We start from the raw sequence: 13,737 nt of genomic DNA on the forward strand, positions 1-13,737 counted from the left end.
AGTACTTTGACAGTGTTGGGTGCAAAATGCAGATTTACTACGAGCTGCCCCCTGCCTCCCAAAAGGAACATGCCCTCTTGTTAGCATGAGACACTCAACCAACACATTCTGCACTCAGGTTTACCTCCCACTCCAGATTTCATTACAGACAAGCTATGGCCGGATGACTGTACTTCAGAATTTGAATATTCTCTAAACAGCTTTTCTCTTAACTCACAAAGTGCTAGATTTGCTCTCTGTGTTTATGTCCAAACTCAGTGTCCCTGGAAGACCTTATATTTACTTCTCATGCAGGGATTTAATAAGGCCTACACCATATATGCCAATCCCCCAGCTCTGTGTTATCAGTTCCAAATAAAAAAAAGAATAACACATTATAGAACTGAATGGGGAATAGTTCACAACGTTCCTCACCCTGATGCCATCACTTGCGTAAGCGGCCCTACTGATAATAAATCAACAAACAACAATGCGAGAAAACATCTCCAGCATAGCGGCCTCAGCTATGGATGACACAGTTTGCGGCATAACCCAGATCACATAAACACTCAAATCCACTGCAGGTATTATCCATACCGCTCATGGCATCTAAATCCCAAAGACTTTCACTCTAAACCCTGTCACTGCAAAACTTGTCTCTTTATATATTGGCTGCAAGACGTTTCCGCATCGTGAAAATTTACAGTACAATTTCCAAAGTGTATTTTATAGACACAGTTTTTTTTAAATTAATTTTACTCCCTACAGCAAAAGTGAACAGTGAATATCAAATAAATTACTTATCTTTGTGCAGAGGTAAACAAATCAAAACTGCCTATTTTGCACTAAGGAGAGAAGAAATCACTCAACAGACTTGGGGTTCGGACGTAGAATTAATCCAAGAAAGCATTTTCCCTCTAATAATGAACCAGGGGAAAGTAACCTATGGTTTTGTTTTTTACAGAATTCATTTTTGCTCTGATGTCAGTGTCAGAGAAGCAGACACTGACTCAGTATTATCGCTTAACCCAGAGACTCATTTATTTAATGCAGCACTCAAGAAATAATGGTTCCATGATTCCAACAGAACCATTTTCTTCCAAATTAACCCTGATCAATAGTATAAAGTTAGACCAGTATTAGCAGCTGTAGGAATGTGCTGGTGTTTGGTTGGTATACACTACCGGTCTAAAGTTTGGGCTTAATTTCCATTCCACTCCATTAGACAGAATACCAGCTGAGATCAGTTTTTTTTTTTAACCAGGGCAGCAGTTTTCAGATTACATTGTTATTGCAAAAGGTTCTCCAATGTTTTCTCAGCAAATAGTTTAAAATGATCTATGATGATAGAATGTGCCTTTGGAACATTGGAGGAATGGTTGCTGATAATGGGCAATGTAGATTTAAAGATCAGCCACCCACTCAGATCAGCTGGTATTCTGTCTAAAATGGAAAATTGTAAGTGAACCCAAACTTTTGACCAGTAGAGTACATATTATCAAACAGTAATGTGCAGTTATTTACTATTTACTCCTGAATCGATTTTGACACTGATTGAGAAGAAGAGACGTGTCTACAGTCAACTCAGAGGTTTACCCCGAGCCACATTTGATTAACTGCTAAACTGGCCTGTGTGTGTGTGTGTGTGTGTGTGTGTGTGTGTGTGTGTGTGTGTGTGTGTGTGTGTGTGTGTAAAAGAAAGGATTCACTGACAACTTTCCAGGTTTCCCCCTGATCTCAGTGGAGGTAGCATCAATGCTACGTGTGGAGGGCTGAGATCAGACCTGTGCTCATGCTGCAAATTGTGTGAAATGAGCATAATGTCACAAAATGCAAGTACATGCTCTCTGCATCAAAATAGAGACAAAGACAAAGGATTATGTGTAAGGTAAATGCCAAATATAGATCTGACACTGAATCAGCAGGGTGGATGTGGGGCATACAGTGTACACATCTGCCTTCAATTCTGACCAACCAGGCATATTTTCAAACAACCCATCTCACTCCTTAATAAAATAAAGTTTGCACCCTAATCAAAGCTTTATTATGCTGTTGATACCCTCATTCATAATGATCTAAAATAGTACAGGAAGCTCTGAATTTGTAACCAAATAGGTGTTGATTGCATGGGTAGTCTTGCCATCCGCTCTTAAAAATGTAATCAGCTGCTGTTGATTTCAGCTGTGTGTTACTAAAATGATATCTTCATGTTCTGGTTTTGCATGCATGGCATATTTAAAACGGCTCTCATCTGGATGTTGTCTTTGGTGAGTGATTGACAATCAGAAGCTGCTCTTTTGTATTATCAGTTCAGGTTGTTGGGGGGGTCAATCCTATAGTTTTGGCAGTGAGAATATTGTGGTACTTTCCCACTGTCTGCTATGTTTGCATATTGTCGTAGCAACCAGAGACACATGGATTTTCTATTCAGACTTTATTTGGCTCTAAAAGAAATGCCTGTACCATCCCAGCATCTGGACTTCTGTGAGAAAAGTCTGAATAAATTGTGGTGATTTTAGGCGGTGCTTTGATGTTTTGTGTAACGTTAGGGTTTTGCACAGTACGTCATAAAGATGTATGCTGGTAGCTTGACTGTTCAGTTCACCTTTCAAAGGGCGAACAGGAGACAACTTGCTAATTTCATATTATCTACATCACCGTGGAGGAATTCAATTTGCAACCACATCATACGTATCATTTGCTTCAGAGTTCATGCTCAGTTCACAATAAGTCATGGATGTTTTCTTTTAGTATTCAGAGCACAACACACACACATCATATTGAGCTGCACAGATCTGTTTCCACATACTTTAGAGGCCGACATATTCTTTTGTCTAGTTTTCTAGTTTACAATTTTTGGGTTCAGGTCAGAAGAAACTTAATTTACTCACCTGAAGTGAACAAGGAACATCCTAATTTAGCCATGTAGCTAGAATTCCTACCAGGTTTTCAAGGAGGGGGTTAACTTTTCCTGCTACAGATTTCTTCCCGTGGTCAGAAAGTACGGGCAAGATCCTTTGTTTCTCTCACTACGCCTCTATAGTCGGTACTCGCTCCCAAGGGGATCAATCAATCCATATCTATCTATCTATCTATCTATCTATCTATCTATCTATCTATCTATCTATCTATCTATCTATCTGTCTATATAAATGATTCAATTTCATAGATGGGGCATGGAAAATCTCTCTGTGGCTAACTCTTCACAATTTGCAGACCAACCCCTATTGACATTCCTTTGTTTTAAAGGGTCAAGTGCTGTAAAGTGCACCATTCAAAAGTTCCTAGGTAAACCCATAAAAAGTCAGAACTCATTCAATGTTGTGATGGTGTTTGGTTAATTATTTTAGTGATTATTTAGCTTACAGAACCATCACGCACGCAGTTTCTGAGTGATGCATGCATTGAAGTCGCCACTGAAAATACACTTGTAATTGTGTGTACCGTCATAACATTTCACTGCACTTAAATCGATCATTGCTGTCTAACTAGACCTTTTTCATTTACAATAAACACTGTCACTCTCGCTGGATGTCGAGTTCACCATCGCTCTTGCATAACAGGTCGGCCTGCTGTCTCCGAGATGTGAGTGTAATCGATCAGGCTGTGCATCAGCCTGTCTATTCAGTTTAAAAAAAATGACATGCATGTCATCACCCATCCCACTCCATTTCCAGTAACCCTCCATTATTGTCAGTACACTTTTGCGCCTAATTCATCTCAGTGATCACAAGTGTAAGATGAGTTGTGATGGAGTCTTGATGATGTTGAGAGCCTCTTTGTGTAAATGCAGTAACTTCTCAATCGTTAAGTTTTTCTTCACAAGACAGAGAATTAAGGCATTTACTAGCCAAATTTACTTTGTTATTTAATCTGTGCCTTTGTTACAATTCGGCGCACACTATGAACACATAACTGTATGGCTTCAATCAGTGGTAATTCAATTTTTTATTTTTTTTAACTGCTCAACCCGTTCTCACTCCAAACGCGTAAAATACGCACGTTTGGACAGTGGCTGTCCGCGTCTGATGTGACAAATAAAGCACCCCTTGGCGTGTGTGTAGAACGTACTGGGGAGAGCAGCATCTAGACGGGGCGTAGCGAGTAGTATGTAAGGGAGAAAATTCTGCGTTGGGCGGGGGTGTGGATGGGTCAAACACAGGATTTTCACCCAGGAGAGCGGGGTTTGTGTCCCGCGTGGGACCTTAACCGGTTATCCCGCGTGTCATGGAATTGTAAGCCCACCCTCAAGCTTTTCTTTAACCTAACAGTGTCAAAAGGGACCCCAATAGTCCCGACCTTTGCGTTTAGGTAAAGCTTGTTATTAGACGCTAAAGAACAACGACAAAGGCACCTGACCAAGTGTCCGTATTTTACGAGATGGGAGTGAGCATGTGTTGACTTGCTAGACTATGAAATTAAGCTTCTTCTAACTTTATTATTTTCATCTGTTTGGTCTTTGTCCTGTTCAACACATAAAATGATGCAGTTTTTATTTTCTGCCTACTTTAATTGCTTGTCACTTTTTTTTTCTTCCAGTAAGAGTGTCACTGAGCGAGCCAGTAAATGCCCTGATGCACAATTCTTTTCTGCCATTCAGCCGGTGAAATTACATCAGGATCACATAAAGGAAAAAGACAATGACGGGAAGACATTTTAGAAGAAAAAAAAGCATTAGCATCAGTAGCAAGGAGCTGAGTGTGTGACAATCTGTCTATTACAAAGCTCTGCAAGGACCTGATGAATCCCAGCAGGATCCAAGTCGGTTGGCAAATCAATCTTCCTCAAAATACTCATAATAAGCCCTGAAAGCAAATCATTGATAATGACTTCACAGTGAATTGCAGCCATAAAGCTTCCATGTTGACACAATTTGCAATGATGTGCGACATAAAAACTGAATGCTGGTGTAAACAAAGAATATGGTTGTCTTTACAGATGTTCATTTCAGTTCTGTCAGGAATTTGTATACACTTTACAGAACTACTCAGAATAACAAATCTGAGTAATGGTATAACATTAGAGTTAGGGTTGATGGATAATCAAATTTTAGGTGTGCCAGTTCATTAGATACTACTAGATACTACATGAATGCAGTCTAATACAACTGCCCTGCAATAAATCCCACCTTCATGTGGTTGTTGTTCCATGTTCATGTACGTTAATCATAGACAGAAATGGACCAACAGATCCCGTTGTTCTGGAGCGAGACCAGTGAAGGATATTAGAAGCACTTTTCTCCAGTAATAGCTGAGCGTTACTGCGCAGCCTCCAACTGAGCTTGACAACGTAGATGTGACCTGGGCAACCTGTCTGAAAGTTGTAAGTCTTCTGGTAGCTGTGCCAAGAGAAATCTCAATCATTCCCAATCAGCAGAGACGGAGAGCATAGGTATCTGTTAGGTGATAACAGAGACGCAGGCTAATTAATGCTAACTAACATGCTAGTTAACGTTAGTAATTAAACCTAAACAGCTAATGGAAGTCCAAACTGTCTGCGAGCTTATCCTGTACTGTTCAGTAATTCCTCTACTGTGCGACAGTAAGTCGCTTGGTTATGACATAATTGTTAGCCTAATTTTACAAAAAACGTCTGCTACGGAGCCATAACGTGATCTACAAGGTAATGGAGCTTTTTATACATTGTTGTTTCTTTAGAAATAAACAACAGACAAATAGAGTCTTGAAACGCTTCAAATGTAAAGTTATTCACTGTCAAAATGAATGGCAGTCAATGGGATGCTAGCGACATGATGATGGCTTGTTAGCCACAAAATGGCATCAAGGGCGCTGCACATTCCAGAGAGAGGTTTACCCCTTGGCATTAATAAGGGCTGTAACAATATGCAATATGAAACCGAAAGTATGACACTCAGATACACAAACCGGTGTCACGCTGTGAGAAGGCAGAATCCCCCAGAGTTATCCTTCTGTCCAGATCACCTCTTTTTTCTGTTTGTGGAGAGCTATGTGACACATGAAATTATGTTGATGAGGACCGGCGAGTTAAATCGGCCGTCCGAGAGTAGGCTACACAAGGCAGACAACAGCTGACAACCAGCAGGTGGATACTAGCTAATTACTTAGCCTGAGTTAAACGCTAGCCAATGCTAACGCTAAGGTAGTGGCTGGTGTGTGTGCCAGTGTTTCTGCGTTTTTGTTTTGGCCCACCTCCACATTTGGTGAGTGTTCATTTTGGACCCTGCACAGTACTGGGAAACAGCAGCCATTTAATTTACTTTATAAATGTCAGAGAACTAGACTGAAGAAGAATTTTCAACATGCTTGATTTATCCCCACAATGGAGTGTAATCCTGTTTGTATTTAGTTACAAAGAAAACAAAAGTGTTATAGCTTTGGTTATTTATTTATTTTACCTAAATAAGTTGTTAATAATTTGCATAGTTAATATTGTTCTTTGGTGTTCATTTCATTAAGATTTTTCTAACGTTATTTAATAAAATAACATCTTGTTTTTTCTCAAAATCTTCCCTCCTCCTTCAACATTACAACCTTCATGAAGATAGGATTTATGCAGGACTGTCATATTACACTACAATTGTTTCAAATAGGTGGAAATAGTAAGCTGGAAACTCAGTCCAAAGATATTCCTGAGCTAACGATTACCATTCTTTTTTGTCTGTCATGTCAAAGTACCTTTTTGTTTGTTCTGTAAAGCGTCTTTGAGTGTTTAGAAAAAGGCTAAAAAATAAATGTATTATTACTGTAAAAATAATATAGTGATATAATCTATGCATTTACTCATGTTAATACTCAGGGAAGAAATACTTTGTATTTGAGCGGGTCCCAAGGAGTGCACTGTATCTTGAACTGGAACATGACAGACTAATTCAAGCTCAAAATACTGTCCACAAGATACTGTTTTTATCTGACTTTTTATTTTATTTTAGCTTTGCAAAATTGCACAAAGTTTTATTTACTTTAAAATGTAAATATTAAAAGGATACTAACAGTATATGATGAGTACTGTATAAAAACTATAGTTCAGTTACCACTACCACTAGAAACACATGTTAGAGGTTACCGTAGCATCTTTGATGGTGGTGTTCAATGATATGTAATGTGTGTCATTATGCAAGAATTTTGTCAGATGACTTTCCTTATAAGATGAAAAATTTAGAACGCACTGTAAGACCAATGTTAGCGGATTCTGTAGTATTAAGACAGTGGACAGTGGATTCTGTGGTAGTAAGACCGAGGATAGAAGATTCTGTATTAGTAAGACAGTGGAGAGTGGATTCTGTAGTAGTACGCCCGAGGATAGCAGATTCTGTAGTAGTAAGACCGAGGCTAGTGGATTCTGTAGTAGTAAGACAGAGCAGAGTAGATTCTGTGGTAGTAAGACCGAGTATAGCGGATTCTGTAGTAGTAAGACCGAGGCTAGTGGATTCTGTAGTAGTAAGACAGAGCAAAGTCTGTGGTAGTAAGACAGAGGAGAGTGGATTCTGTAGTAGTAAGACAGAGGAGAGTGGATTCTGTAGTAGTAAGACCGAGGCTAGTGGATTCTGTAGTAGTAAGACAGAGCAGAGTAGATTCTGTGGTAGTAAGACAGTGGAGAGTGGATTCTATAGTAAGACAGAGGAGAGTGGATTCTGTAGTAGTAAGACAGAGGAGAGTGGATTCTGTAGTAGTAAGACCGACGATAACGGATTCAGCGGTACCAAGGCAGAGGAGAATGGATTGTGCGGTATTAAGACAGGATTCTACGGTAGTAAGACTTTAAGGCCGAAGAGTGCAGACTCTGAGGTAGAACATTGATGATACTTAAATACTTTTGAGCACACAATAACATCTCTGTTACTGTAACAGATGGAGGGGGATGATTCTCAAGATTCTCTGCATGTAGCCATGACTTAAATGTCAGTGATACAGATGTCAGAAAAGTTCCCACACTTGACTTTTGAGCACAAATGACCCCTACGTGATTATAAAGACCCTTAAACCTTGCGTCCAAGATATAGAAAGATAAGAAACCGCAAAATGTCAACAATCAAGCACTTGTATGATAGGGGGGCAATGGATCTATCAAAAAGGTGCTTCCCATTCTCGTACTCCTGCTCTTTGCTGTGTCCTCCCGCCTGCAAAGTAAGTCTCAGTGACTAACCTAATGTTACTTCAGTTCATATGCAAAAATATTTACATGGAAATTCTATAGTTTATTTTTCGAGTCTCTTCAATTACATTTCAGTTCACTGTAATACAGATCTAAATGTTGGCAACTTGCCAGGTCCTTGTTTTGCAAGATTAGTGTATATGTCGATGACTGACTTATGTGTCAGAAAACTGAACTGTGTTTGACAAATATCAGGGCAAAGATAATTATCCTACCTCTCTGTCAGTTTCTTGGTACCTGTTCTATTTCCAAATCAAGATGATGTTTACGAACAAAGTTATCCCTAATTATTCATTTAAAAGTCAAATCATGGTCTCCTTTAGTCACTACAAGCGATCTGCCTCACAGTATTGCCAACATGGGCAACCTCTTACTGTGAAAATGACTTGATTGATGGTGGAAGTGTCTCTACAGTTAGATCTGATTACCCCTTACAGAGTTAGGCATGCAAGAAGAAATTAAATAGATAACAATCAAAAATTCATGTATAATAAACTGCCAGCTGAGATGTTACTTTTTAAATGCATCCATCACATATTATTCAAGGCATACCAACTTTAGAAACTCTTATTATATTGATTTTTTTTAAACAAATATGTTATTAACTTTTCTTTTTTAAATGTCAATACTTTCATCATTGAACAATTGGCTCATTCCATGAGATCAAACATCACAATCTGTGAAATTTAAGACAACTACATGCTAATCCTTTTTATTCTCTCTCCAGGTATGACTTCATTTGCTCCTTTGTATCAACTTTGACAGAAATACAATTTGGCAGGGTATGATCAAAAGAAGATTCATCTGATAATTTCTGTCTTTTATGATCAACTGTGATGTTTCATGTCTGATAAATCCACAGAAACCTTCATTCTGGCAGGCACTTCCCTAAACAGTTTGATCGCAGTAAACTGATGTCATTATGTCATATTCTGGTTCCCGTTTTCTCAGTCCAGCAGTGAGCAGTATGGCATGGCAAGTTTTAGAATCTCTTCATCATTTTTCATGATCTTGTGATGTAATGAAATTGTCTGCCTTCAGTTCAAAACACAACAAATAACATCAACATTACCAGGGGACCTCATGTGATTTACAAATTGCGCCCACATGTCTGTGTTTCCCTGCGACGCGTTGGCACAGGATCAGCAAAGTCTGTCTTTTACTGAAACTTACTGACATTATCCCCCACATATGATGTAAAACTTGTATTTATAATTGGCAACACAGCGAATACAACTCTAAATCACAGAGATGCTGATTCACATTCAATAATATTTTAACACAACTTCTGTGATTGGCAAATTAAGGGAGGTAATTTGTGGTGGAATTTATACTTTACTAAATTAGAGAAAATTATAGACATCACATCTGTGGTGATTACAAATTACCAGAGGTCCCCAGGTAATACTAGTCCTGTGCGAATAGGATTTATGAACGTGCTACAAGTTGTTTGTTGTGCCATTAACGTTCCAGATGACAAAGTAATCACCTCAAAAGCTTGTTTGCTCAACAAATGCAGTCAAAATGAGCTCAAATTTGTTTTTGCATTTCTACTGCAAATGGAGTCAGTTAATTTGACTGAAAAACAAAAAAGATATACAACCTTAGTGTCCTATGGAAGCAAGCTCTTACTACTTGTACACCTTGAACTGAGTCTTCCATTAGTATCATTCAGTAAAATCAACTAATTGGCTAGAGCTGCACTATTTCATTTCATTTGTCACGGTATTGGTCTGCAGAGGTCTCACTGGGATATTTTCTCCTCCTTTTTTTAGGTTACACAGCTGACAGGCAAACAACAGATACAGTACCAATGGAACATCAGACTTTAAACATCTTGCCGAAGTATCTATGTTGCATTTAATGGGCAAATGTTGTTTTGATATTTTTTATTCCCACCAAGCAAACAGCAGATAATGTGGTGTCACATATCATCAGTACAGCTCAGATGGTATTTGTTTTTTTTCCCTCTCTCCAGCTGTCTAAGGCAATAGAAGGTAAGAAATTTGGTGTCAGCCCCTCAGAATCAAAGAGAAAAACACCTTCTTTTGCACTGATATTCAACAATCATGCAGTGAGAAATCCATCGCAGAAGAGACAAATTTCCTTAACCAACACACACACACACACACACACACACACACACACACACACACACACACACACACACACACACACACACCACACACACACACCACGCCAGCGTTTGTCCACCTTTGATTGAAAGCAACAAGCTCTCTCTCTGGAGATTGTCAGAAGGCATTTGGCAAACACAGAAAATCTCAAAATGAAATGGAAGTAGACAAAGCAGGGGGAGTGGGTTCCTGATCAGTAAATTAAAGTTAATTCCTCCTTTATGGTTACATATATACCTCATGAAGGCATTAAGTGAGAATTCATTATGTTGAATGCAGGATTCTAACCAGCCTTAAATGAGACTGTGATGACTCACCTCTTGCTGTAAATCCTTGATGATTTTGGTTTTTTTCTCCATCTCCACTTTAAGAAATTTGATCTGAAGACAGAAAGGAAAAAAAAAAAGACAGATGATCATACTGAATGCCCCGCTACATTGTTTGTTTGTTTTCCATTCAGTGAACACATTTAATGAAGGTTAGGGTGCTGAGCGTGGCCGTTTCATGTATGTGAAATTAAGTGTATTGAATAAAAGCGATTATGATAAGCGGTGCCTGTATGTGATTTACTGCCTTCTAAAGACAAAGCAGGCAATATTCCGGTATTTTTGGTTGTTGTCAAAAAAATTCCATGAAATGTTTTTATCCATATTTAAAAACGGGTGAAGAATGTAGTTTTTTTTAAAACCTCACTCAAACAGGAATAACTAGTTCATTTTGGAGGACAAATTACACATTTAGTGGTTTATTAGGCCTACCTGTTTACAGTAGCAGGATGGAGGGTTTGAAATGAAGGAACACATCACCCAATGCAACAGTATGGCTCACTGATTTAAAGACAACAGCTTTTGGATAACAATAAAGCTTTATGACACAGCGAATTGAGCTTTAACAGGCTTTGGATAAACTCTTATGTGCAGTATTGATTTATTGTTGCTCTGTTCATGGGGTTTGTTGACAATAAGAAAAAATAGAATGTCACCAGACTTCTCCTGTTACCAATATTTAAAATCTTGATTTGTATGTAATAGGTGCCATGTTGGACAGGAGCACAATTTGGTAAGTCATATACAATTTTTTTTGAATCTTCTAGTGAGGCACAATGGTGAACTATAAAATAGACTGCACCCATTGCCTCACATCCCCAGGCAGAGGGCATGATAACAGACACACAAAGATACACAATACATGCACATACACAAAGGCTGTGTTCAGTCTCGGCCCCCGAGAATAGTAAAACAAAAAAGGATAGAAACAGATAAAACAGAAACAAGAACACCCTGCTGCAGCATTTACAAACAACAAATTGCTAATTAGCAATTGACTACAAGGATAAATTAAAGCGGCCTACGTGCATAAGCTAAGTGTACTGAATGCTTGTGATTATGCCAGTGCAAGTTGTTAAACAGTGTTTGATTTTTTGTCCTTCATTTAACCAGCATGAGCAGTGCTGGTAAGATTACACTGAGGCAGGATATTGAGGCTCCCACTGTAAATAAACCCTGTCCCTGTTAAACTGACAGTGGCAAAAAGGCCCCACGCAGTTTTCAGCTGACCTCCCATTAAGGCTTAAATACATTTTATCTCTTTCAAGTTTTAAACCTCTGTCAGATATTTTTCTCTTGTGTCATACAAAGTTAGTTTAACATACAGTAATAAGTGTCCAATAATGTTCTTCCGAGGCTCTGTGATTGCAGTACATGTGGTACGCTGAGGCATGTGTTCCTGCTGTGAGCAACTACCTTCTTTTCACTGAATGCCTGATTTAATAGATCATATACTTACCATTCCAGAGTGATATCTTTGTTTATTGCAATCCTTGTATCATGAACCCAGCATGTCATACTGACACAGGCCTGTGGCTTGTGTTTAGCAGCCAGACAGAGGTTCAAACACCAACCGCAGATGGCAAACTGCTGCCATGGGCTACTGCATATTTAAAAAAACAAAAAAAACTGTATTCTTTGGTGTTTGTGTGGGTGAGATAGATATGCCAAGGTTCTGTCTTTCTTTGTGTTCTCCATTTTGAAAAGAGGGTTTAAGAGTTGTGTGTCCTTCAAATGTAGATAGTCTGGGGGACAAAAAGGAAAAGATTGGTGGGGATGATGACCTCATACCTGGTAAGTACCCTAGGGAACTGGAAACTAAGCCTTTCCCAGTTGGCCTACATCCCAGAGCAGGGCATGATAACATCAAGGTTCATGTTTGAGCCTTTGAGTCACCGCCACAGCCCCAGGGAATGGTTTAAAATCACACACACACGCACGCACACTCACACACGCACACGCACACACGCACACAGTTAAAAGGAGTAGAAAGGTAAAGTAACAAAATTACTATTATTATTCATTATTTTATCTATTTTCAAGATACAAAAAATTGCCAAGCTCCATTGGGGTTTTTTAAATGTAAAGAATGGAAGTGAGCAGGAAGATGAAACATAGTAGGAGCCAGGTGTTGTTTGAACTAGACTAAATTGAAAATATTTTTGTCTGATACATAAATTATGTAGTGATGAAATGATTTGTTCATTGGGCATTTCTTGAGAAAATGTATGTAGAACAATTTTAATAACGATTAATCATTTGTCAAACAACAGTTTTGTATATATTTATGGACATTTTTTATTTATTTATTTTGTATTTATAGAATCAATTCATTACAAGAGTTATAAGAATATCATAACTCTTATACTAGTATAGCAATACTGCTATAGCCATGCTAACACCCTCAACATGACTATACTAACATGCTTTTGTTTAGCAGGTCATGTTTACCATGGTCACCTTCGTAATTTAGCATGTTAGCTTGCTAACATTTGCAATGTAGCACAAAACACAGCACAGCGGAAGCTAACTGGAATGACCTTAGGCCGGCTACACACTGGATGCGTGGTGTAGTCGTTTTTATTTTGGCTCCCATGTTGACAGGTTAGAGCTTACACACTGCCTGCGTGGCACACAAGTCTCAGGCGCAGCATGCACACGTGCATATTAGAAACAGAACCGACGCTTACTTGTTACACAACATGCAAGCGTGTTGGCAGGCAAAATTTAATAGGAAAAGATGTTTTTATGCCATTTTGACACAAATGCATATTAATAAATGGCGTGTTGATGTTTGAACGTCTCTAGGTTTTGACATCAATGCAGATGTAAATGTAATTTATTTAAATGTATTTGTTTTTTTGTTGTTGTTTTTTTTAAATCGATTTTGTGCATTGGTCCAACATCAGGTGGCTTACAATATAGGTTCTTAACAGCTGCACAAAGTTGTCAATGTTATTGAAGTATACAAACAGCCCACTTACCCTTTTTTCAGAATTTGAATGTCACCTAGCAGCAGCAGACCCGTTTCTGGTGTGTGGGACATAAAACAAAACCACGCAGCTGACGCAAAACCACGTGCAACGCAGCCAGTGTGTAGCCAAGCTTTGCAAGTAAACTCTCAAAAATCAAAGTATTGGACATATACAAGTTTTGACCCAATA

General features: G+C 38.6%; 1 protein-coding gene across 1 annotated transcript in view; it reads right to left on the reverse strand.

Annotated features, from left to right (window-relative positions):
• luzp2 (leucine zipper protein 2) overlaps positions 1-13,737 on the reverse strand; it is a 183,525-nt gene that overhangs the window by 67,167 nt on the left and 102,621 nt on the right. Inside the window, exon 5 of the mRNA XM_032515646.1 lies at positions 10,565-10,627. Within this exon, the coding sequence (XP_032371537.1) occupies positions 10,565-10,627 (63 nt within the window). The remainder of the gene's footprint in view (positions 1-10,564; positions 10,628-13,737) is intronic.

Source organism: Etheostoma spectabile, chromosome 1 (assembly GCF_008692095.1).
Source record: "Etheostoma spectabile isolate EspeVRDwgs_2016 chromosome 1, UIUC_Espe_1.0, whole genome shotgun sequence".
NCBI classification, from domain to species: Eukaryota; Metazoa; Chordata; class Actinopteri; order Perciformes; family Percidae; genus Etheostoma; species Etheostoma spectabile.